General features: G+C 45.4%; 1 protein-coding gene across 2 annotated transcripts in view; it reads right to left on the reverse strand.

Annotated features, from left to right (window-relative positions):
* Positions 1-26,760, reverse strand: part of KIAA1549 (KIAA1549 ortholog) — a 143,614-nt gene that overhangs the window by 75,563 nt on the left and 41,291 nt on the right. For both annotated transcript variants that reach the window (XM_025380897.1, XM_025380896.1), the window contains exons 2-4: positions 6,144-8,837; positions 2,189-2,277; positions 947-1,124 (exon numbers count right to left, since the gene is read on the reverse strand). In XM_025380897.1, coding sequence (XP_025236682.1) covers positions 947-1,124; positions 2,189-2,277; positions 6,144-8,837 — 2,961 coding nt within the window. The remainder of the gene's footprint in view (positions 1-946; positions 1,125-2,188; positions 2,278-6,143; positions 8,838-26,760) is intronic.

Raw genomic sequence — 26,760 nt, forward strand, 5'->3', positions numbered from 1 at the left:
CATGGTGGTCTGTTAAACTATTCTACGTACTTTTGTATGTGCTTGAAATTTCCCATAATTATAAACTTTTAAAAATTAAATAATAAGGTCGGGTGTGGTAGCTCACACCCACAATCCCAGTACTTCGGGAGGCCAAGGCAGGAGGACTGCTTGAGCCAGGAGTTCAAGACCAGTCTGGGCAACTTAGGAAGACCCCATCTCTACAAAACATAATTTTTCTTAAATTCTTTTTTTTTTTTTCTTTTTGGGATAGGGTCTCACTCTGTTGCCCAAGCTGGAGTGCAGTGGCACGATCTCGTCTCACTGCAGTCTCCACCTCCTGGGTTCAAGTGATTCTCCTGCCCCAGCCACCCAAGTCGCTGGGATTACAGACATACGCCACCATGCCCGGCTAATTTTTGTATTTTTAGTAGAGATGAGGTTTCGCCATGTTGCCCAGGCTCGTCTCAAACTCCAGAGCTCAAGTGATCCACTCGCCTCAGCCTCCCAAAGTGCTGGGGTTACAGGCGTAAGCCATCGCACCTGGTCTAAATATTTTTATTTTTCATAGAGACAGGGTTTCAACATGCTGCCTTGGCTGGTCTCAAACTCATGAACTCAAGCGATCCATCTGCCTCAGCCTCCCAAAGTGGTGGGACTACAGATGTGAGCCACCACACCTGGCCTAAAAAAGATTTTTAAAAAAATTAGCCAGGCATGGTGGTATATACTTTTAGTCCCAACTATCAGGAGGCTGAAGCAGGAGGATTGTTCGAGCTCAGGGGTTCAAGGATACAGTGAGCTATAATCACACCACTGCATTCCAGCCTGGGTGACAGAGTGAGATCCTATCTCTAAAAATCATCATCATAACAATAAATTCTAACAATGATTTCCAATATTTTAGAAATATAAAAAAAATGAAATTCTTTTTACAAATAAAAACAACTATACTGAGTTGTCTCACCTGTTTGAACTTGGAACCTGGACTCTGGCACAAGGAAAGAAGGTTTCACAGACAGGATTAAAGGAGTCTGGTCACGCACAAGCTTACTGTTTATAAGCACATTTATGACTGATATTGCCGTGTAAACAAAAGGACCGGATGTTACCAGAAAAGTGAAGTCAGTAAATAGTTCATAAACCTACGGAAATAAGAAATACAAAGACAATTCAAACTTAAAGGAAGTTGTGTTGGATAGAAAAATAAAAAATTATAAATAAACTAAAAAAACCAGTAGTTTCGAATGAAGGAGTGGTGCATCACAGATAATCAAAATTTTATTTCAGTTACTGCTTTTACTCTCTGCCAACCTTTGCACAAAAAGCACAAAATTATGAGAGCAGCAAGAAAGAAGAGTCAGAAATATGAACTGAATAATGAGTTACAGGGCATTCAAGGTGTTTGTTGTATTTAAAACACATAGAAAGGGGTACTTATCCTATTGAGCAGCACTGTCCAAAATAAATATGCAATTAAAACATTTCTAGTGGCACATAAAAAAAACATAAGAACAAGTGAAATTAATTTTAAATACATTTTACTTAATATATCTAAAATATCATTTCAGCATGAAGTCAATACAAAACACTATTAATGAGACATTCTACACTCCTTTTTCACTGCATTTTTGAAGTCTGGTATGTATTTTCCACCCACAGCCCATCTCGGTTTGGATGAGCTCCATTTCACTGCTGCATTGCCACGTGTGGGGCGTGGTTCTGGTTCTGGATGGCTCTGCTCTAGATGGACTGTGGCTTTCTGGGATCATTGAGAAGTGGGACCAGCATGGGATCCAGTCTAAAAGATTTGGATCTCCATCTCTATCCCACCAAATGTCCAGAAAGATGCACCTGTACTCACTCTAACATCTAATTTAAACACGAATCCAAGTCCTTTTGTGTGAATCAAGGGAAGTAAAATCATGAAGGCTGTCACCCCAGACTGCTGCCTCTGGTCTGAGAGCCCTTTGTTCCAACTCTGCTAAAGGACTAACCCTGACCTCATGTGGGATCAGGAAAGACCTCCCCAGCGCAGTGACAGTGGAGTGGAGATCCAGAGGATGAGCAGGAGTTAACCAGGAACAGACGGGGGGAAGAGAGGAAAGAGAAAGAGTCCATGGCCATAATCACCTGCCTCTAACCTGGGGCTCTCACATCAGCCCCAGGCCCACCAGACATCACACACTCCTGAGCCGCCGGGACTCACCTTCAGTTCCACTGCACGGTTGAAGTGAATCCTCAGTACTTCTTTGATTGCTGTAATGATGTACTCCTGCACAGCTCTTCTGGCCAGCACTACAAATGAAAGCAAACCACCAAATGCATTTTCATATCATTACGAATAACAAACACATCAGACTTCTGGACCCTAGCACTGTGCCAAAATGCATTAGCTGCTCTAAAAGTCTTCTTGTAAAATAAAGGCCAGACCAAGACAGAACAGGGGTTAAGGATCTAGTTGCTGCTAACTACGGCAGTGGGGACCTAGAAGACACCAGGTCAACTCTGCATAGCATCAGCTCAACACACTAAGAAAACCCTCTCTGCCCCAGATAGGTTAGATCAGGAATCAGCAGTGATGACCCAGCCAGGGGACAAGGAGCTTCCAGTTCTCATTTTCACCTGGACAAATTCCAGGCTGTCTCTCAGCTATGTCCCTGACAACAAAACATGAGGCTTTAAAAGCTCTCAGAAGTAACGTTTTTAAAGGCCTTAGGATGTTACTCAACAAAACCAGACGACATCTTCCTCTGTAAAATGAGGTCTCCTATCCCAATGATTCAAGGCAAAAGTGAAGAGTTTTTACCACTAATAATGGGGAAAAATGAGTTCCACAATTCCCACATATTAAAACTTTATGTAGGAAATAAAATAATTCTCATAACCAAAGTCCAGTTCTGTTTGTTTTCATATTTTAAAAGCTCCATTTAAAAATCTATACTAGTTAAGCCTGTCTCTCAGTGTTTAGTAAGCTTGTTCTTCTTTTTCCTATTTTTTCTCTCCCCTTCCATCAACTTCCCATAATGCAGAATTAGAATACACTTGATATTATAATTGTTTTCCATTTCCTGATTTTAATTTTTTAAACTGGAGATAGAGAATCACTCTGTATTCTTCATTCTTTAAAAAGCAAATGTTTAAGTTATATTTGATTGTTTTTTCCCAGGAATCAGTGATCTGAATTTTTTTTAAAGGTGGGCGGAGGCTTCTTTATTAGTTCATGAGACCACTGGAACAAATCCACAGCCCCCAACCACCTTGCTGAGTCACACCAGCAGCCAACTCCACATGGCCCACGTAGGCTCCAAGTGGGTTGGACTATGCCATAGATCTGAAAGGGAAAGACAAAATGAGTAGGAAGAGAGGGGGAAGAATGGAAAGAAGGAAAGATGCCTTATTTAAGGAAGTAAATGAAGAGGGACGGAGAAATGAGGGAGGGAGAAATGAGGGAGGAGGGAGACAGGAAGGAAGAGGTGACAGAAAAGGAGGAGAGAGGGAGAGGATGGGGAAGGAAAGAAGGAAGGAAGGGAAGAAGGGAGAGACGGAGGGAGGGAGGCAAGAGCTAAACTTGGGGGAAATAAGAGGCAGAATGGGAAGTCAGAAACAGAAAACCCCTGAAGAGAAAAACAGGAAGAACACGTTGTAAACAGCCCCACATCACTGGTCCAAATGCCACTCTGCAAAGTCCCCATAGCCACCACCATGACCTCCACTTTCTCTAGGGAATCTGAGAAAGCTATAAAACTGCAACATTAGGATATGAGGACACCACTCTTTGGGAAAAGGGATCATCAGCAAACAAATATCCTACAGATCTTTTCCTAAATGAATGTTTCCCAGAGCTAAGAGAAGAGAGGTGACAGAGACTTCCAAGGCAGCACATGGTCAGAAAGGCCCTGGGTGGAAGCGCGGCTCACGCCTCCCAGGGCGCGTGCAATCAAGTGCTTCCTCCACCATCACAGACCCCCAGCAGCCAGAGTGGCTCTGCTTTATCATCACAGAGCACACGTGAAGAATCCTTTCAGGGGTACGCAGAGTCACCTCAACCCCCTCGCCGCACTCTCTCACTAACAAATAACTGAAAAGGACAGCAAGTTCCAATCTAAGCAAAGATGAGAAATGAGCCGATACTTCCTCTGGGTCAAAGGTACCACCGAGAGGCACTTATCTCTGCTAAAAGACACAATTTAACAGCATGAACACCTACACACAACTCTGGACATTTACAAAAACTGTTCAAGTGTACTTACAACGGCTGAATTTTACTCCAAAAAGCTGTTAAAAATACATGGATGCCTAATACCCACAGCAAATGTCATTAAGTGTACACCACATACGAAAGGTAAATCCAGCTATGAGGACTCCTAAAGAAGCTTTCAGTAACTCTTTAAATAAGCTGCTTACAACTGACCACTTTGTAACAATTTTGTATCTACTTTGTAATAATTTTGTAAGAAGAAAGAAAAGTATCATGAGCAGGAGAAACTCTTTTCCCTCCTCCCTGGACTACTCTAATCTTGAGATTCAAGTTCATGATTTTGTTCCATCCACATTTACAAGCATAATTACCCGCTCCTCCCATCACTACACCTAATCTCCAGCCATGATGACTGTCTCCTCCCCCAGAAGACACTTTCTCTTCATCCCCAGATGACGACATTCTACTCTTCCTTTTGTGGGAATCTCCAATTTCACATTCTTCCAAACCAGCTCTGGTTATCCCAAATAGCCACTCTTGGAGAACTCCACAGAAACCGCTGTTACTCTGTGGCTCAGTACCATCCTTCTAGTCCCTGAGCTGCTCACGGGAGGGCCGTGTCTTACCCATCTGTATATCCCTAGAAGCTTCCAGAAGCACCTCACACAAACTAGGTGCTCAATCATTACTTGTCACGCGGAATAACGAATGCTTCCCTTTGGCGTGTAGGGAGCAAAGGCTGTCCTGACCTCATTCTCCAAAGCCATTCCCACTGGTACGATGTTGATCACTGACGCGTACCTGCCATCAGGATCCTCGCTCCCACCTGCTCAGAGGGATGGGGCACTGTCACAGTGAGCAGAGGCTCCCAGCCGCCCGCCCCGCCCCGACCACAGGGAGGAAAAGACCCAGCGTGTTCTCCTCCTCCTCCCCCTTCCACATTCTCTGCTCCTCTCCTTTCTGGTCCACTCCACCCCACTCCTCCTCTACCTCTTCTGCCATTTTCATCCCCTGTGTCATTTCTGTCCTCCACTACTACCAAAATCAAAACAGAGGACAGGCTGCTCACCAACACCAGGCTGTGGTTCAGCACACAGTCATGGCCCTTGAGACCACACACACTTGTCATCTCTCATGAGGAAAAACGCAGAGACCCTGACCAAGCGGGCCACCATCACAGGATGTTACCCTTGAAATAAGTCTACCTGTCAGGCATGCCCTCGGGTGGGCGCCAGCTTCACGTGGCCAGAGCAGCCATGCAACTGCAAGGGAAGCTGCTGGCCGGTCTGCTAGCAACCCAGGCTGCGGTGGGGAGGAGACCAAAGGCTGAGACTGGATTCAGAGGATATTTAGTCACTCAACTTTTCTTTCCTCGGGACCCAAGGAGCATTTACAGGGAGCTATGAGAGCAAAGTGCAGTCTCCTTTTGAGGAAAAGTAAGAATAGTAAATGAGTAAGAAATTGCAAGGGTTGCTCTTACATAGTTGCCCAACTCATTGCTTGAATTAAACAAAAAATATTTTGTCTAAACTATGTCATCCATGCACCTACTGGGTTATGGTAAGACAAAGATCCTTCCAAGGCTTGTTTAGTTCTTGTATTTGTTCTAATATTTGTTCTCCTTGCGGCTGCTGACTAATACACATCATCCCGTGCGTGCCTCTGACGTGCTAGGCAGGGGCTGGGTGTTCTGCAGGGACTAATGCATTTACATCGGAACAACAGCCCAATGAAGCGGGTTTAACTAAGCTCCTTGTTTAATGGGTGAGGTAGCAGACGATTAGAGAGGATAAATAACTGTCCTGAGAACCCGCAGGAGGTAAGCATAGGAGTGCTACCTGGGAGTTAACCGACCCCAGCGCCTCTACTCTTAACCACGAAGCTCCAAACCTCCCAGGCAGTGCACACAAGCTCCTTAGAAAGACTGCCCACCCCAGAGAGGCGGCAGGAAGCTGGCCCTTACCAGTTGTGATCAGATAGGCATCGGGGACTGTGATATCACAAACATATGGCGGCTTGGAGGTGGCCAGTGTTGGCGTGTCGACTGTTGCTTCGAGAGTGAAGGCGGTCACGGGATGCAGGGACGGCAGGGGAGGAGCAGCGCTGCCCTCTGGGGGGCTCTGACTTGCAGTGTCGCTCATCAGGGTGGAGTCGAGGGGACCACCAGTGGCAGCACCGGAGCTGGCTGTGCTCACTTCCGTGGAGGTGTTCAGTGGCACCTCTGTGGGTGTGAGTGATGGGCCCACGACGGTCAGCTCTGTGGGCAGAGGGAAGGGGGTTGCTTCAGAAACAAATGAGGATCCTGATGGCAGGTACGTGTCAGTGATCAACACTGTACCAGTGGGAATGGCTTTGGAGAAAGAGGCCAGGACAGACACATGACCGTCTAGATCACTGATTTGGTCGTCAGGAGGTGTCAGAGTTGAGAACAAAGAAGACTCAGTTAAAATGGGCGCTGTGTGCACAGTGGTCAATGGTGATGTTGCTTGAATCCCAGCCGTCAAAATGTCCAAAGACTCGGAGCTGGGGGGCACCAGTGCGGTGACTGCGGATTCGCGGGAAACGAGTGAAGACTCAAGATAGGAGGTAGTTTCAGTGAAAGCTGAGGTAAAATGAGCTTCTGAATCCCTCAGTGAAACCACAGACGCTTCAACAAACTCGAGAGAATCAGAAGGGAAGCTTGACCACGGTGACGCCCCAGAACGGCTAGGTAGGAAAGTGACGGTGTTTAAAGGCAGCTCGGAGCTTGGCTGGAGCTGCGAAAACTCAAGATTTGAGGAACTGGGAAGAGACAGCTGAGACGACTGCAGACCACTAGAGTTGAACAACGTAAATGTCTCAACCAAGGTAGAAAAAGACTGAGACATGAAGGGAGACAAGTCACTCGGCATCGGAGACAGAGACGCAGGCGCTTCCGAAGGCGAAGGGACGGAGCCGCTGAGTTCCAGCGGGGGTGTTGAGAAAAAGCTGGATGCAAAATCCAAAGCACCTCCGGGTTGATGCTCAGAAAAACTAGAAGGTTCTTGGTCAGAGAAACGTGAAGACTCCACTGAAGGAACCAGACTGGAAGGCATAAAAACACTCGGGTCTCTGACGGCAGGCGACGGTGTGTTTCTGTTTGCTATGACAGAGAAAGATGAGTCAAGGAGAATGCTGGTGATGACGGAGAAAAATGCAGTGGTCACACGGGATGGCATCACTTGGGTTTCAGCAACAGACGAGGAGCCAGCAGTAGGATCAAGTGATGCTGGCACAGAGAGGCGGCTGTGGGCAGGGGGAACCTGTGTGGCTGTAACGCTACTCATATCCACCTCGGCAGAAATGCCAACACTCGTCTCTGAGATTTCCATGAATCTAGAAGAAAGTGGGACCATAGGTCTGGAGGGGAAAAGCGTATTAAATACTTGAGGATCTTCCTCAAATTCAGAGAAGTCTGCTACGACGCTACTCATTAGAGAGACGCTGCTTTCTTCCAGCACGGTCATGGACAGAGTCTCGGCACCATCCCCTGATCCCACGTCTTTCTCCATGAGGCTCGTGGCCAGAACTTGCTGAGGTGAAGGCACAGTGCAGGCCGCGCACCAAGTGTATGGTCTGAATGAGGACACCGGGCTCAGGATATGAGTGTTGTCCACAGGACCGGGGAGGGCCGAATTGCTAAGCAATTCTGATGTCTTGCTGGAGTCGCTAGGGAGAAAGGGGTTAGATGAAACATCAGTTGGTGGAGCAGAGAAGGACGCAAACGCAACAGGAGTTGAAAGCAATGCAGAATGTGTCCTGCTGAATTCAAGGGCTGCGTGCGATGCAGTCACAGTAGGGTATGCTCTTGGAGAGATGGTTTCTTCTAGGCTTTGACTCAACATGGTGGTCACATCAGGGTATCTGTCTGCACTTGTGGCCCAAACCTCCTCTGGAGGTTGTGAGACCTCCCCCAAGGAGGGAAAAGGTATAGTAATGCCATCACCTAACGGCTGCGGCATTAAAGACCAGGAGCTAAAAAAAACGGTGGTTTGCACACCCTCTGTTAGGGAAGCCACAATCTCTGGCAGAGTCCTGCTTGATAAATGACTGTAAGCATCAGTAGGATAAAGCACCAAATTCCTGCCAGGAGTTGGAACGATGCCCTCAGAGGTGCGAAAAGCTGACCGAAAGGTGTGGAAAAGACTGGCGGACTCAGCATATGCCGCTGGTTGTTGCGTTGTGTTCTGCCAGCCCGATGTCACTTCTTCATCTTGTAAAGAAACCATGGGTAATGATGGAGTGAGCACAGGTTCTAACGCTTCCCCGGGCAGCCCCGGTGGGCTGACTGTGATATACTGTATTGGAGAAACCATCCGTGGAGTGGTCCAGTGAGTATCCGGCAGAAAGTTATCCATCTCATCGTCATCAACAGCCACCTCATTACTCGTCACTGACACGTAAGTTGCCACAAAGATGCTGTGATCTGCTGTACTTTCAGTCTGTTTTCCTTGGCTAAAAAAGGCTGTATCAAAAGTAGCGGCAGATGGCGGGGCTGTGACATGGAGAGGACTGCTGTACTGGGACCCGGGAGCAGTTTCTGTTAAGGCCACTTGTGCAGCGCTGTGTCCAGTGCTTTTCTTCAGCACGAGCTCCACGGAGTATAAAGAAAGGTTGTGCTGTTCCGGAGAGAGCTCATCTATCAAGAAAATCAGAGCTGGGTTAGTGCAATGCATTGGAAGTCACACAGCTAACGTTTTGTTTCAGGCATGAGAATTTACTCATTCAACAAACATCCATTCACCATAAATATCCATGAATCACCGTCAGAAGTTAAACAGCTAGCTGGAAACCAGAAACTGACAGAATTACCATCAGGACAATATCTGCAAATATTCCCAAACTTGGGCACTGTTTTTACCTAAGCTGTGTGTGTGGGGTGGGGGGGCACATTTACATAGTTTTTCCCACAGAACCACAGGATACTGGAAACAGAGGAGGCTGTTTAGTCCATTTTCTCTCACTTATGACATGAGGAAAGAGAGGTTTCCAGAAGGTAAATAATCAATTATAAGACCACCCAGAGTGGAGCTGGAATCTGAATATAAGGCTTCCTTGACTCCAAAGCCTGTGTGTTTTCTCTTCGGTGGTAGGAGCTGGCTGCTATGAGAAACGAACACAACAACTCATTACACCTCTCACTACCAAAGTTAAGAGAGTTCCCCAGTTCCTCAGCTGTGCTTCCCAACACAGTTGCTGAGGCTTCCACATGAAGGCCCCAGGCTTCCTGCAGGCTCAGCTTTTGCCATTTCCTGCCCCACTCTCAGGCCTTCCCAGCTATGCTCTGGCACCTGCAGTGCCCCAAACGCAAACACTCCCTGGCCTCCATGGCTGTGTCCATTCTCACCCCCGCCTGGAATGCCCTTCCCCGGCTCTCTATATGGATGGGTCCTCTCACCCCCGCCTGGAATGCCCTTCCCCGGCTCTCTATATGGCTGTGTCCATTCTCAGCCCCGCCTGGAATGCCCTTCCCCGGCTCTCTATATGGCTGTGTCCATTCTCAGCCCCGCCTGGAATGCCCTTCCCCGGCTCTCTATACGGATGGGTCCTCTCACCCCCGCCTGGAATGCCCTTCCCCGGCTCTCTATACGGATGGGTCCTCTCACCCCCGCCTGGAATGCCCTTCCCCGGCTCTCCATCTGGATGGATCCTCTCACCCCCGCCTGGAATGCCCTTCCCCGGCTCTCCATCTGGATGGATCCTCTCACCCGCGCCTGGAATGCCCTTCCCCGGCTCTCTATATGGATGGCTCCTTCTGGCCCTTCAGATGCAGCACAGATACGAGTTTCATCCTCGATGCTCTGAAGCTAGATTGGCGCCTCTCCCTAGGCTTCTCCCTGCCCTTATTCATGCCCACTGAAATGAACTATCTGCTCACTAGATTCTGGGCTTCCTAAGGACAGGCATTGTTTACCTGTCTCCCCAGTGCCTAGCACAGTAAGTGATCTACAGCAGAAGCTCAATTGACATCAGTTGGATGGATGGATGGATGGATGGACGGACGGATGGATGGATGGATGGATGGATGGATGGATGGATGGATGGAATCCAAGGATACCAAGTTCTGACAAGTGCCAACATTATCCCATCATCCATTCAAACTTTAGTATTCCTTAACTTGTGACTGCTGTCATTATCATTTAGTAAGTTGAGGCCTCTCCACCGGTAATTCAGGTATGACATAGCCTAGAGAAACAGGACAAGTGACAGCCCAGCCACTAATGACAGTCCAGGGCCCAGGGACTGTCCTCTGCAGCCCAGGCTGGGGACTGAGCAACTATCAAAATCCATAACAACACCTCGTTTCTCTAATCCCAACAGTCTATCAGAACATACCTTTGTGAAATGGCATAAGGATAGTCTTGAATTCATTCTATTTTTTTTAAGTAAGTCATTTCTATTCTATTTATAGCAATATGGCAGACTACAGATCTTAAAACTCTCCACTTCAGAACATTTAAGATTGCTTAATAAATGTTTAAAAACCATCTTCTAAGTGACTGGATGGCCTGCAAGACAGTAAGGGGAAAGTGCTGAATGTAGGAATAAAACAGGAGCTGCACGAGGGCAGTGACTGAGGACCCAAGGCAGGTACTGGACCAGCTGGCCGGCTGTTCAGGCCACAAGGGGACTGAGAGACAAGTGTTACCCTAGACAAGGAAAGAACCCAATTGAAGACCATTTTCCAAAACTGGTGACCCAGGAAGTATCATAATCTCGGAGAAAGAGTGAGTTAGGAAGAAAAATATCTACTTTTCAGAAGACAGCAAAAATAGTATCAGCTTCCAATAGTGTCTGACTTGAGAACACCTTGGACTGACTTTCCCTTTTCCCTGTTGAACTCTCCTCAGTCTCTCACTTCTGTTCCTCAGGATCATGTCCTAGAATAAAATATGCACACAAACCCATGTCTCAGACTTTGCTTTGTGGGGGAAAACCCAGGTTAAGACACTGCTATGACTTATGTATTATGTGCTCCCAATATTCCTCTGTTGAAATCCCGGGATCTCACAATATGACCATACTGGGAAACAGGGTCAGTGGAGATGTAATTGGCTAAGATGCAGTCATACTGAAGTAGGGTGGGCCCTCATCTAATATACTGGTGACTATATAAAAGGCAGAAATGTGGGCCAGGCGCGGTGGCTCACACCTGTAATCCCAGCACTTTGGGAGGCCAAGGAGGACAGATCACGAGGTCAGGAGTTCGAGTCCAGCCTGACCAACATGGCGAAACCCCATCTCCACTAAAAATACAAAAGTTAGCCAGGTGTGGTGGCACACACCTGTCATCCCAGCTACTCAGGAGGCTGAGGCAGGAGAATCACTTGAACCCAAGAGGCAGAGGGTTCAGAACCAAGATCATGCCACTGCACTCAAGCCTGGGAGACAGAGTGAGACTCCATCTTAAAAAAAATAATAAAAAAAATAAAAAAAATAAAAAACGGGCAGGAACTAGACACAGACATACACAGAAGGAGAACACCATGTGACAATGAAGGCAGAGATCACAACGATGCACCTACAAGTCAAGGAACATTAAAGATTGACAGCAAATCACCAGCAGCTAGGGGACAGCCCTACAGCAGATTCTCCCTCACAGGCTTCAGAAGGAAGCCACACCTTGAACTTGGACTTCTAGCCTCCAGAACGGCGAGAAAATACATTATTGCTGTTTAAGCCAAACAAGGGAAAAGTATATGTCTCAACTCTGACTTTGTATAACTATTGTGTGAAACATCGTCCCGAGTGTGGAACCTATACTACTTGTATGGTCCTAACAACTGTATGCTTACAGTCATAATTTAAAGTGGGCCAGGTCTCCAGCACCTGTCAGAAAGTAACATAAATCACACCCAGAAGAACACACTCACAGCCGGGTTTCAAAGTCTTCCTGCAGCTACAGTTGCAGAGCACAGAATTTAAAATTATAAAATACATAGGAAACCAAAGTACCATGAACAAAAGTCAAGAGAAATCCCATGAAAAAAGTATTTTTTAAAAAGGCCAACTAGATTGAATCAGATCTATAAAGACTTTGGATATCAGAATTATGAGACCCATTTTTTAAAGTTATATTTAATTCATTTAAAATCATAAAGACTGAAAACATGAGTAACGAGCAAGACACTCTACAAGTTGGCCAGAAATATTTTTAAAACATTTAGAAATAAAAATTTTATAATTAATAAATTTTAAACTCAATATACTCGTAAAACAGCAATTTAGACAGAGCTGAAGCAAGATTTAGTGAATTGGGGGATAGGTCTGAAGAAATTACTCAGAAAAGGGCACAGGGAAATAAACAAAAGTGAAATATTAATAAAAGAAGCTAAGAGACATAGAAGACAGAATAAGACAGTCCAACATACATTTTATCAAAGTTTTAGGAAAAAAATAAAAGGGAATAGGGTAGATACAATATTCAAAGACATAGTGCTAAGAATTTGCCAAAATTAATAAGAGACACGAACCATTCAATTCACAAAGATCAAAAAATCCCAAGGAGGGTGAATTAAAAAAAAAAAAAAATCCAAACCCATACATGTGATGATACCACAGACCACAGACAAATTGTAAAAGCAGTCAGAGAAAAAGGAAACAGCAACCAAACAAGCAAAAAATAACTGCCTGACAGAATTAGAAGCCAGATGACAACGAAACAAAATCCTCAAGTGCTGAGAGAAACTCTCTGACATCTCAGAGGTGAATAACCAGGAAAACTATCAAGACATTTTCAGCTTAACAGTGGTTATACTAACAGAAGACCCTCAGTAAAGGAGCTTCTAAATAAGGATATCCTTCAAAAAGAAGCGTTATTATCTCAGCAGGAAGATCTGAGGATAGAGAATAAATGATAAACATATGGCCAGACGTGGTGGCTGACACCTATAATCCCAGCATTTTGGGAGGCCAAGGCAGGTGGATCACCTAAGGTCAGGAGTTCGAGACCAGCCCGGCCAACACAGTGAAATCCCATCTCCACTAAAAATGAAAAATTAGCTGGGTGTGGTGACACACACCTGTAGTCCCAGCTACTCGAGAGGCTGAGGCAGGAGAATCGCATGAACCCGGGAGGTGGAGACTGCAGTGAGCTGAGATCATGCCATTGCACTCCAGCCTGGGCAACAGAGCAAGACTCCATCTCAAAAAGAAAAAAAAAAAAAAGATAAATATATGGTTAAATGGTTAAATCCAAACAAACAGTGATGGTATAAATGAACAATAATACTCCTACGTAATTTGTGAGTTTACAGAAGACATATTATATGGAATTAAAAGTTATGCATAGAAGCTATAAGAGGGACAGCCAGAGGTATTGCTGACTCACTAGCAGAGATGGAGATCAAAAGTTAAGACAAAATTCTGTGAATAGATTTTTGTTTCTATATACCAAAATTTGTAAATAATATTTAGTGCCATAAAGTATTTCTAGCTGGTTCTCCTAGCATCTGAAAGTCACCAACTTAAACCATATATAAAATGCTTAAAGGGTCATATTCCTTTCTACATCATATGCATTTTTTAAATGAATAAATAATACAAGAAGGATTTTTTTAATCGGTATTTTAAGTTGTTTCATAGCAATATTATACAGCATTTGTTGTCTTCCATACAACCTGGCTGTAGGATTCCTTGCCTAAGTGATTGTGTTACTTACCTGTCACGTCCCAAGCACAGGTAAAAGAAAACACGATACTTATGATGACCACAGTAAAATAGCAGCTGTTCTTTTTTTTTTTTTTTTTTTGATGTTCTTTTCTACAATAAAGGCTTACAAGTTATAAATATAAGAAGAAATAAAATCACGGTTCTGTCAAATTGTGTATCATATAAATCTGAACGTTTTCCTAAGGATAAATCATTTTATGCATCTGTTTTAAAACTGCTATGATATAATTTGTTTTGAAATATTAGATCTGAACAAGGAGCAAGTTCCCTTTTAAAACAAATCACAAACGCATTTAGAAGTGAACCGGAAGACTGCAAGAGATAAAATAACCAGGAAGAGCAACATTTAGTGGCTAATTTATGAACCTGAGTATCTGATGCAAGCTAGAATTAAATCAACTCTGCCTTCTAAGGACAGGAAACGGGGAGGGCAAAGTGGCCAAAGGGACAAAAAAATCCTCCTGACTAGAACATGATGGCAACAAAAACTTCGTATTAAGAAACGGAAGGCGTGCCAAGCCGGGATGCTTTTTTTTTTTCTTTCTTTCTCTCTGCCAAGCCCTAGGAGGGACAAAGCAGCTGCAATGCCAAAGGGAATCACTTCTGCAGTTAACTCAGGAGGAGGCTAGGAAACCCAGGCGAGTCCTCTCACAGCATAAAAGGCCTCAGGGACTCTAATTTCAAGCCCTGGAGACCAATTTTCAAGCTCTGAAGAGTAGGCTCACAAAAAGGGAAAGGTTCTCTCTTGGATGACAGAGAAAGGAAAGGGGTTGGGGTGAGACGGGTGCTTCTCAGACTGTGACGCCCTCCTGAATGACGCCGGACCCTGGACTCCTGCACTGCTCCCGGCTGACCCGGGTCTGCCACCCAGTCCAAGTAGCCAGTACTGAGGCCTTTTCTCCATCTAGGCAGCAAACCCTTGTTCACAGGGAGCCTACCAGGCACCTGCACCTCGCCCTGGCCAGGTCCTGGCCATGCTGGACATCACAGCGGGAAACTGTCCTGAGCTCTCACCGCCAGGCCACACCGACTCCATGATTACACAGTAGTGAGGAAGAGGCCCAGCTGTCTCCAAAACTTGTCTGTCTCAGACGCTCACAAGTAGGACGAAGTGGTAGCCTGACATTTTTTTTTAAGTCATGTTTTTCTATCTGGAAATCTTCCTGAACCATAGTAGTCAATCATGGAATCATGTACTTTTCAAGCTTAATAGATTCTTTAGGACCTAGGCCAATCCCTCATGGTGCAAATAAGGCTCAAAATAGCAACCCACAGGGTCAGCACAGAAAGAGGCAGGTTCCTGCCTTCGCAGGGGCTGAAGGCTCTTCATACCACACTGTGTTTTGTCAAATCAAGCCACCGAATTAAAGTTGTTGGTGAGGAAATTTAGTTAAAAAACATGCTAAATGGCCAGGTACTAGTGGCTCACCCCTATAATCCAAGCACTTTGGTAGGCCAAGGCAGGAGGCAAGTGAATGGCTTGAGCCCTGGAGTTCACCAGCCTGGGCAACATAGCGAAACCCCGACTCTACAAAAAATCAAAAATTAGCCGAGCATGGTGGCAACCACCTGTGTGTGATTCCAGCTACTTGAGAGGCTGAGGTGGGAGGATCGCTTGAGCCCAGGAGGTGGAGGTTGCAGTGAGCTGAGATTGTTCCACTGTCTCCAGCCTGGGCAACAGAGCCAGACCCTGTCAAAAAAAAAAAAAAGACTAAACTATCTTAGACTACAATTGAGTTGAAAGCACTTGCTAAATTCTATTACTAAAACTTACGGGCAGGCACATGTTGTGGACTCTGAGGCCCCACAGTCCACCTGGGGACAGCTCACAGCTGCAGGCACAGACGCTGGGAAAACACCTCCTCCTCTGAGAACTGGCCTGGGAGGCCCAAGGGACAGCAGTGTCAAGCGTCGCTAAAGAGCTTTCATCCAGACAGAAACATTATTTTTGCTTCCTTGCTAAATTGTGGAGTTTCTAAAACATGATGAGTCATCTCAACTCTCTGTGGGTATGAAATCTGCTACAAAACAAGGGCTCCTGGCCCCAGTATTTCCAAGAGTTTACAAACAAAAGTAGTTGATTCTTTAACCACTCCCCAACTTCACAAATCTCCAGTAACTTTTTTCTTTTTTGTTGAGACAGGTTTTGTTGTGTCACCCAAGCTGGAGTGCAGTGGTGCAATCTCGGCTCACTGCAACCTCTGCCTCTTGGGTTCAAGCGATTTGCGCCTCAGTCTCCAGAGTAGCTGGGATTCCAGGCACCCACCAACATGCCCAGCTACTTTTTATATTTTTAGTAGAGATGGAGTTTCACCATGTTGGCCAGACTGGCCTCAAACTCCCGACCTCAAGCGATCCGTCTCTCTCCGTCTCCCAAAGTGCTGGGATTACAGGCATGACACCATATCTGGCCAACTTCTTATTCTTCCTCTAGTTCTCAGGTTGTCCTAGGCAGATTTTTAGTGCTGTTACAAAATCCATCCTTTCCCCTTCCCCACATTCCAGTTATCTTCCTGGTTTAGAAAAAAGTGTCTTCCCCTTGTTTCTGCAACACAAAATGTATACCAATACCTTCTATCAAGTTACTTCTCTAACTGGTACTGGTTTTATCATCAAATATTAAGTAGATAATACTATTTATAAATATATATACATATATAAGTAATATAAATAATACAGATAACACCTGAGTACCCATCACCCAGTTTAAGAAAAGTACTACCCTTACCAGCTGGAATACAGTGGTACAATCATAGCTCACTGCACTCTTGAACTCCTGGGCCCAGGCAATCCCCCACAGCTCAGCCTCCCAAACAGCTGGGACCATAGGCTTATGCCACTATGCCCAACTAATTAATTTTATCTTTCTTTTGTAGAGATAAGGTCTCACTATATTGCCCAGGCTAGTCTCAAACTCCTGGCCTCAAGCAGTCCTCCTGCCTCGGCCTCCCAAAGTGAGCCACCGCACCCAGCTATGAAATGTATTTCTTACATAGTAAGACTTGAAAGTCAAAATTACTCTTGATCCATGGGTTGCAGAATGGATGTGTGTTAACAGGCATGAAAGCAACTTTAATCTCCTTGTCCATCTCGTAAGAGTTCTTGGGTGACTAGGTCCACTGTCAATGAGCAGTAATAGTTTGAAAGGAATCTTTTGTTCTGAGTGGTAGGTCTCAACAGTGGCCTTAAGTTAGTCAGTAAATCATGCTTTACACAGATATGCTGTCATCCGGGCTGTGTTGTTTCACTTACAGAGTGCCAGTAGAGCCGACTCAGCATAATTCTTAAGGACCCCATGTTTTTCAGAAAGGTCAGTGAGCACTGGCTTCAGCTTCATTGGCCCCTAACAAGACAGTCAGTTGTCCTTTGGAGCTCTGAAGCCGAGCATTGACTTCTCTAGCTGTGAAAGTCCTGGATGGCATCTTCTCCCGCTAGAAGGCTGTTTCATCTACACTGAAAATCTGTTGTTTAGTCTAACTGCCTTCACCAATGAACTCACCTAAATCCTCTGGATAATTTGCTGTTATACCTTGTACTTCTATGTATGGAGACAGCTTCTTTCCTTAAATCTCATGAACCAACCTCTGCTAGCTTCAAACTTTTCTTCTGCAGCTTCCTTACCTTTCTCAGCCTTTAGAGGATCAGAGTTAACGCCTTGCTCTGGATGAGGCTTTGGCTTACAGGAGTGTTGCAGCTGATTTAATCTATCCAGACCATTCAAGCTCTCTCCATATCAGCAACAAGGCTGTTTTGCTTTCTTATTATTCATGTGTTTGTTGTGGTACTACTTTTAATTTCCTTCAAGAACTTTTCCTCTGCATTCACAACTTGGCAATCTATTTGTTGCAAGAGGTCAGCTTTCATCCTTTTTTATGGCTGCATAGTATTCCATGGTGTATATGTGCCACATTTTCTTAATCCAGTCTGTCACTGATGGACATTTGGGTTGATTCCAAGTCTTTGCAATTGTGAATAGTGCCGCAATAAACATACGTGTGCATGTGTCTTTATAGCAGCATGATTTATAATCCTTTGGGTATATACCCAGTAATCGGATGGCTGGGTCATATGGTACTTCTAGTTCTAGATCCTTGAGGAGTCGCCATACTGTTTTCCATAATGGTTGAACTAGTTTACAATCCCACCAGTTTGTAGGGACGTGGATGCAGCTGGAAACCATCATTCTCAGCAAACTATCGCAAGAATAGAAAACCAAACACCGCATGTTCTCACTCATAGGTGGGAACTGAACAATGAGATCACTTGGAGTCGGGAAGGGGAACATCACACATCGGGGCCTATCATGGGGAGGGAGGAGGGGGGAGGGATTGCATTGGGAGTTATACCTGATGTAAATGACGAGCTGATGGGTGCTGACGAGTTGATGGGTGCAGCACACCAACATGGCACAAGTATACTAATGTAACAAACCTGCACGTTATGCACATGTACCCTAGAACTTAAAGTATAAAAAAAAAAAAAAAAAAAAAGAGGTCACCTTTTAGGCTCCCTTGGCTTTTGACGTGTCTTCCTCACTTTATCATTTCTAGCTTTTCACTGAAAGTGAGAGACAAGTAACTCTTCCTTTCACTTGAGCACTTAGAGACCATTGCAGGGTTATAAACTGGACTACTTTGAAAATTCTGTGTCTCAGGAGACAGGGAACCCTCAGGAGAGGGAGAGAGACATGAGAACGACTAGTGAGTGGAGCAGTTAGGACACACACATTTATTAAGTTTGCCTTCGTATATGGGTAGAGTTTGCGGCCCCTCAGGACAAATTACAATAGTGACATCAAAGATGACTGATCACAGATCACCATAACAGATATAATAATGAAAACATCAGAAATGTGAGAATTACCAAATTGTGACAGAGACATAAAGTGTCGATAGACTTACCTGAAGAGGGCTGCCACGAGCCTGCCATCTGTAAAAAGCGCAGTATCTGCAAAGTGCAATAAAATGGGGCAGGGGTACACCTGTGTTTCGGATCCTCGTATCTTAGGTCAGTTATAACTTCTCCAGTTCATGGTTTGTTGTTTGGGTTTTTTTACTGGCGTCTTTGATGAACAAAAGGTCTCAATTCTGGCTGGGCGCGGTGGCTCACGCCTGTAATCCCAGCACTTTGGGAGGCTGAGGTGGGTGGATCACCTGAGGTCAGGAGTTCAAGACTAGCCCGGCCAACATGGCAAAAACACATCTCTATTAAAAATACAAAAACTAGCCAGGCATGGTGGCAGGTGCCTGTAATCCAGCTACTCGGGAGGCTGAGGCAGGAGAATCTCTTGAACCCAGGAGGCAGAGGTTGCAGTGAGCCGAGATTGCACCACTGCACTCCAGACTGGGTGACAGAGCAAAAGTCCTGTCTCAAAAAAAAAAAAAAAAGGTCTCAGTTTTAATATGGTCAAATTTATCAGTCTTTTGTTGTTGTTTGAGATTCACCTGTATATATTTTAAGATGGAAGGTTTAAGAAATCATTTCCGTCACTAAAAGGCATTATGTTACTCTTCTATCTTGTCTTCTAACAGTTTTAAGGTTTTTTTTTTTCACATTTAAGACCACGTGTCCCTGGAGGTGTGTGGGTGGGGGAGGCGTGGGGGTGTGTGTGTGTGCAGGAGACGTGAAGGCAGACAAGAGTGTCCTAACACACTGTTACTCACGGTGTGATCCACAAGCTTTTTGTTATGAGTCTGTAATGAGACAAGGTTCTTGAACCAGTATGGAAATCAACATACTGCCTTTTCAGAGACTAGGCCATGCTCAAATTAAAAATTAAAATTATAAAAACTAGACAGCATGCTATATGAACAGTCAATTCACACTCTCATGTAAGTTCTTTATTTTGTCTTAACTGGAAAACAACAGTTTGCAGAGTGGCACATTCTGAGGTACTATGTGGGCAAAGGATGTGGGATCTGCCCACGGGCCCGGAGTGGGAGGCAGAGGGGCAATACTGGGAATGCAGCTGACTGGAGAACACAGAGGAGACCAGCATGTCTGGAGAGGAACAGAAAAAAAAAGTTCTTAAACTCCAAGGTAGAGTCAGAGAAAGGCAGGAGACCATACCATGCAAAGCTTGGAAGGCACAATGCTGAGGACACTCAGCAAATGCAGTGGGAAGCCAGTGAAGAAGCTATTTAAAAGCATGGGAATGACACGATCTGAAAAATGGTTTTCAAAAATCCCTCTTGCTGCTGTGCGCAGAACAGGCTAATGGGGGCAGGAGGAGATGTAGAGAGATCAGTTATGTGGTCACTAGAGTTGAACTTAAGACGACAGCGGCTCAGAGTGGTATATTTAGCACTTCGCTCCTCAGAGTGCAGTCGGCGGACCTTCAGCATCAGCCGGGAGTGTTTTGGAAATGCAGCATCTCAAGCCCACTCAAGACCCTGCGGAATCAGAAACTGCTTTTACCATGACCCCCAGGTAATTCACGCACCCATTCAAGTTTGAGAAGCACTAGCCTGGGATTTATTTTAGGGAAATTCACATGGTGATATCAAGCATGCAGATGAATATCCAAGCCTAAAATAAACCTGCAAACGTGAAGAGGAGAAGCCAGGGAGACAGGGGAAAACCAGGAATGTGAGGTGACAAGAAAACAGAAAATCGGCTGGTACTGGTGAAGGGTCGCTGTGCTGAATGACCCTGAGAGATCAAGCACGTGCAGGCTGGAGAGGCCCTCCTGGCGTGCACGTTTCTCGTGGTGGCAGAAGCCAGGCTGACTAGTGAAGAGCAGATGAGGAAACGCGAGCTCCATGCAGTCAACTTCACGAGCACCTTCACTGCGTGAGAGAGGGAAGGGAGGTAGGACCTGGAGGGTCTGGGGAAGTTGCTTGGTTCTGAGATGAGAGAGAAGAATCACCGAGGAGCTGGTTAAAGATGCAAGTTTCTAAAAAGGCGAAGCAGCTAATGCAAAATGTTTCCTCTAATCATGAGGAAGCATCAGATAAACCCAGGACCAGGGATGTTCTATAAAAGACCTGACTTTCAAAAATGCCAAGGTCATAAAAGGCAAGAAAAGACTGAGGAACTGAGCAGACTGAGGAGCTGTGACAACTAAATGTGATGTGCAAGTCTGGACTGGACTCCAGAACAGAAGTGGAAGAACTGGTGAAGCCCTGTAAAGCCTGTAGTTTCATTCGTGGCATTGAACAAATGCAAACTTCCTAACTGTGGTAACTCCACTACGATCATGTAAGATGTTATTATTAGGGGAAGCTGAATGAAGGGCATATGGGAACCCTGTGTATTCATTTTCCAACTTTATGTCTAAAATTCTTGCAAAACAGGCCAGGCGCGGTGGCTCACACCTGTAATCCCAGCACTTTGGGAAGCCAGGGCAGGCGGATCACCTGAGGTCAGGAGTTCAAGACCAGCCTGGCCAACATGGCGAAACCCCATCTCTAATGAAAATACAAAAATTAGCCAGGCATGGTGGCACGTGCCTGTAATCTCAGCTATTTGGGAGGCTGAGGCAGGAGAATCACTTGAACCCAGGAAGGGGAGGTTGCAGTGAGCTGAGATTTTGCCACTGTACTCTAGCCTGGGCGACAGAGTAAGACTCTGTCTCAAAAATAATAATAGTAAAATAAATAAAATACAATTCTTGCAAAATAAAAATGAAAGTAACTCAGGTTGTCATCAGGAAGTAGTGTATGGGTTTTTGTTGTTGTTGTCGTTCTTACTGTTGTTTTGGAACCTATAATTGGAACCAAAGGGTGACTCAAATGATATCAAAAGGGTGACAACACGGCTGATGGAGTAATGCAAAAGAGATGATGATACCAAAGACGAAAGGACCAGTGAGGAGCCCACGGGGCTGAGAAGGAAGGAAGGAATGGAACCCGGAGAGGAAGTGGCCTTTGATCCTCCACGAGACACAGGGTCCCTGAAAATTACTACCATGGAGGGCGGACTGAGAGTGAGTTCACAGACCAGGAAACTTCACAGATTTATTTGTGAGGATCTGTGGGAATTCTGGTTAGAGGGCTTCTCTGGATATAGTATTTCCTATTAAAAACAAACAAACAAACAAACAAACAAACAAAAAACAAGTCCAGGACATCCACTGAAAATAGGGAGTGGTTGAGGGATGGGGCGGAGCCCACCAGGAGAGCAGAGAATTTGTGAAAGACCTGGAGGAGCAGGGGAGAGGGCATCATCCACAGAAATGAGACAGGATGGCCGTGCTCTGCCTGAAACTAGAAGACAGGTTTCCCATGTCCATGGGAGGAAAAACTGCTATTCCCAAATCAGTGTTTTAGGCTGTAGTTGGATATGTTTTAGTTTTAGTTCTGTGTTTCGCAACACAGAAAATATCAGCCTGGGAGTGAATGGAAAGGAACTGACTGCGCTTATCCCCACTGTTCTAAGTTCACGAATATTCTTAAACTTCATTTTGAAGTCTTCCTTTGACATCCTTTGTTTCTTGACTTTTATTAGGTCACAGACAACATTAAAATGTTTGAATTACCATAGGTCACATCTTTGATTCCTGACTCAAATAAGAGGCACCATGCTGTAATAATAGAGAGTGCCAGAGATGAGAGCTGCAGGCCTCGGGCCGCATCCTGGCCCACCTGGAGGAGCCATTTCACATTCCTGGGTCTCAGTTCCTTCATCCTCTAACAAGATACACTGTCCCTGAAAATTACTACCTGAAAAATGGGTGTTGACATCTGACTTCCCAAGTGGAAGGAAAATAAGACCCTATGTATATGCTATGAGGTTTTCTCTAACCCTCAAACCATAAGGGGTTCCCCCAGAAAGGGGAGCCCCAAATGATAAATGGCCATGATACCGGTAGTGGGCAGCTTCAGTTTTAGCTGGAAAAACACCAGCTCATAAAAAGCACAGCTCTTCAGCACTGGCAAAATACAATCCCATCCAGAGAGGGATAATGGGGCCAAAGTCTCCAGAACATTCCACAGAGAACAGAACTGGGTGCTGTTCTATCTCCAACTTGCTCAGTTCCCCTGGAGAAATCCCTCGTAATTAGTCATCCCTTCCATTTTCTCCTCTAAAGATGGAACACGGATAACAATTAGTGACCTCACCCAAACATAAAGAGAACTCATGTGGAACTTCAGAAAACAATGACTGCAACCAAACAATACTGAAATACTAATACTGCAAGGTTTTTTAAAAATTCAACTATTACAGCTAAAACATCAGTTTAGGTTTCCTGTTGGGGTTTAGGGACTCTACCTCTGTGCATGATTTTCTCATGTGAGGAGCTAAGGATATTAAAATGTTGGTTTAATTGAAGGCAAGGTCCAGAGGATTTATTAGAAGATGTTCTGTTTTGCTTTGTTTTGCTTTATTCTTTCCTAAATAAAATGCAATCCTCTTTCACCAACCTAGAAAGCAAGATTGTCAGCACTTTGAGTAACCAAAACAAACTAAACTAAATAACTCAATTCACTAAGAACAAAGGCAAAAAAATTTCTCTGTCAGCCATCTGTTTCTAAAATAATTTAATTTAAAACAGAGTCTTGTAACAACAGGGAAAAGGACACCATGAGCTTCCAGATTCTTCTGTCTCCTATTACACTCAGAGCAGGAGTGGCACACGACGTCCCATGACTAAGCATGAGCAGGCACCTTCCCTCCCAAAGGCAGGAGCCAGCAGCAACGAACATCCACACCGATGCCCAAGCAGCCAGGAGACACCACTGCCTCCCTGGGGGGTATTAATTCCAACAAACAGTAAACAGCTTATGTGGCAGGCTCAATGCCTTAATTCGGCTCTAAATTAAGCTTTTATTTTATATCAAGGGATCAGGAGGCTTAAGAGAGAGAGGGGTCACGCCGGCTGGAGGCAGCAGCAAGGACAAAGGCACTATGTCTGGACAAAGTGGGATGTGTCTGCAGTGGCTGGATTTGGTTGGAGAGAATAATACTGGAAAAGTTGGCCCAAGAGTGTGAGAATCTTGGCAGACAATAAGAAGGAATAGGATATTCTGAGCAGAGCGGCTTTTTGACCAAAGTTATCCTGCAGAAAAATCAATCTGGCAGAGCGGAAAGAAGCATAAAATAGTGCTCCATGATACACACAGATATGCACGGTCGATGGGGCAAGGAGTGTGATCAGGACAGTGAAGGGAACAGAAAAGAAGTTCCAAGTCAGAGAGACTGCACCAAGGTAAAAAAGATGATAAAATTCAGCAGCCAATGGAAGGGACGGGGAAGACAGAACAAAAAGTCAGAGGTGATTCTAAATCACAGTTGCAACTGTCCACTAGGCAATTCCACTTGAGTATCCAACAGGCTCTTAAAAAAACCCTGACCCTCCCCCATATGCCACTTAATAGCTCATGCCTATAGCCAGGTCCTGCCAGCGCTGTGGACCCTCACACACCGTCCTCCCCACCACCACCAATTAATTTAGGCCTTACAATGACCCGCTCAGAGCCCTGCCTTGCACAACTTCTGTGAGAGACAGGCTTTCCAGGACATGGAAGCACAGGAGGCAGAGGTGTCCTGAGACCATGGATGCTGCCTGCTTCCTCGCTTACTCTAGGTTCGGTTCGGGAACCAGGAGAGGCCACAGCATCTACAAACATCCTTTCAAATGGCTTCTATAGTGTTTCTTGGGTGGTGTCTTAAGCCCCATATGAAAAGGGTGGCAGCACTTCCAGCATGACAAGTTCCCACCTTGTCCAAACAGTGTCACTAGAGATGTGTGACCCCCCACACACACACACCCCAAACCCTGGCGCTGTGGGCCAAGGGAAGGTGTGCTGAGAAACCCTGTAAATGCCCTGGCCCTGATCAGAGGTGTGTGTTCCTGGTCATGGTAATCAGTCAGGGCTGTGGTCTCTCTCTCTACGAGCCATAGCCCACCCTAAGTTCTGCAGCCTCCCCTAGCCCCTCCAATCTATCTGGAGTTTTCTAACATGCAGAGCTGATCAATCCATTCTGTATATATGAAGTTCATCTAAAAGAAAAGAAACAATCCAACTATGTCATCCCATTCTCAAAATCCTCCAGTGGCTCTTAAAAGCCTTCAGAAATCCAAAGCCCTCAGCTGAGATACAAGAATCTTCAGCTCCCTGTTCCCACCTGTGCCATTAGTATTACCCTCCCCTACAACCAGCCCATGCCCCAGCTATTTGACGTGCTCTCTGACCACCATGCTTTTGCAAAGATTGCCCCCTTTACTGATACCGGCCCCTCCTCCTTCCCGTAACTCCTGTCACACCTCAGAACCCCCTTTTCTATCTTCCGCAGAACCCTGCATGTGCTTCTCTCGTGACACTTAGGTTGTATTCTTGGCTTACTCATTACTCACTTGCCCCCCCACCCCACCCCAAATCATGAGCTACTTGAAGGAAGAGGCTGTGTCTCATCAGTGTACCTCCCATGTCCACCCCAAAGACTAACACATCCATTCATTCATTCATAAGTCCAACAAACACCTACCGGTCATGTGAGCTAAGTGCAGGGTATGAGGTGTTAGCCAAGATGGAAAGGTCCCCTGCTCACAACTTTATGGCTGAGAAGAGGAGACAGACAAACAATAACGATGAACAGAGAAGACTGGCAAGGAAATAAGCAAGATGCTGTGATGGACAGCAAGGAAGGTCAGGAGAGGATGAGGAACAAAGAGAGACAGACAGGAAGGCTGCTCTAGGCAGAGGGGGTGGCGAGTGCAGTGGCCTGAAGCAGGAAGGAGATTAACAAATGTGGAAATGGCTCCTACGAATGGTGCGGGGTCACCAAGGGCAGCCTGTCATTTGAGGCTCACATGGAAGGTGAGGAGCCAACTCGGGGTGGATGGAAATGTGACTCTAGGGTTTGAGAGAGAAATCTGGGCCAATGAGCGAGATTGGTGATTATCTGCAGAAAGATGATCATTGGGGTCAAATGATACCATCAAGGAAGGTGGTGGGAGTTCGACTTCCAAGCCCTCCAGGGACACATTCATTTAAGGGTGTTCTGCCGCAGTCAGGAGGGGCCACCTTTAGCAATCATACTGCTATAGTCTGAATATCTGTGTCCCCCTAAAATTCGTACGTTGAAACCTAACCCGAAGGTGATGGTATTAAGAGGTAGGGCCTTTGGGAAGTGACTAGGTCATGAGGGCCCTACCCTCATGAACAGGATTAGTGTCCTTCTAAAAAAGGCCCAAGAGAGCTTGTCTGCCCCTTCTGCCATGTGAGGACACACAGAAGGCGCTGGCTATGAAGAACAAGCCCTCACCAGAAACCGAGCCTGCTATGATCTTGATCTTGGACTTCTCAGCCTCCAGAACTGTGAATGATAAATTTCTATTGTCTATAAGTGACCCAGTCCAAAGTATTTTGTTACAGCAGCCCAAACGAACTAAGACACGTACCAAATTGAGTTCTGGTTACATATAGTTCTGTAATCTAATTCAGTCAAGCACACACATTACTCAGTCTCATTCTTACCTTATTTCCATTCATTGGCAATCTTTCTCAAACCCCCTGTTCTGCCTGCTTATTGGTATGAAGGGTCCACTGATTAGCAATTATCCATAGCATTAACTCTGTAAGTGTCTATAATTATGACTTACCTTGGTTTATTTGAGGGCTCTGTGGGACTCCATGACAGGGAATGACAGGAAGTTAACGTAAATACTAATTTGACAAGAAACTAACCAGACCAAATCTATAGATAAGCCGGAAGGCAATTTTCTAAAACTGCAGTCCCTTCCATGTAGAGTTCTATGCCTGTTTTTGCTATTACAATAAATTGTTTAAATGCTGCCAAACAACCCAATTTTGGCATTTTTAACTTTTTACTATAGGCCAGGCACAGTGGCTCACACCTGTAATCCCAGCACTTTGGGAAGCTGAGGTGGGTGGATCACCTGAGGACAGGAGTTTGAGACCAGTCTAGCCAACACGGCGAAACCC

The sequence above is a fragment of the Theropithecus gelada genome, chromosome 3 (assembly GCF_003255815.1).
Source record: "Theropithecus gelada isolate Dixy chromosome 3, Tgel_1.0, whole genome shotgun sequence".
Lineage (NCBI taxonomy): Eukaryota > Metazoa > Chordata > Mammalia > Primates > Cercopithecidae > Theropithecus > Theropithecus gelada.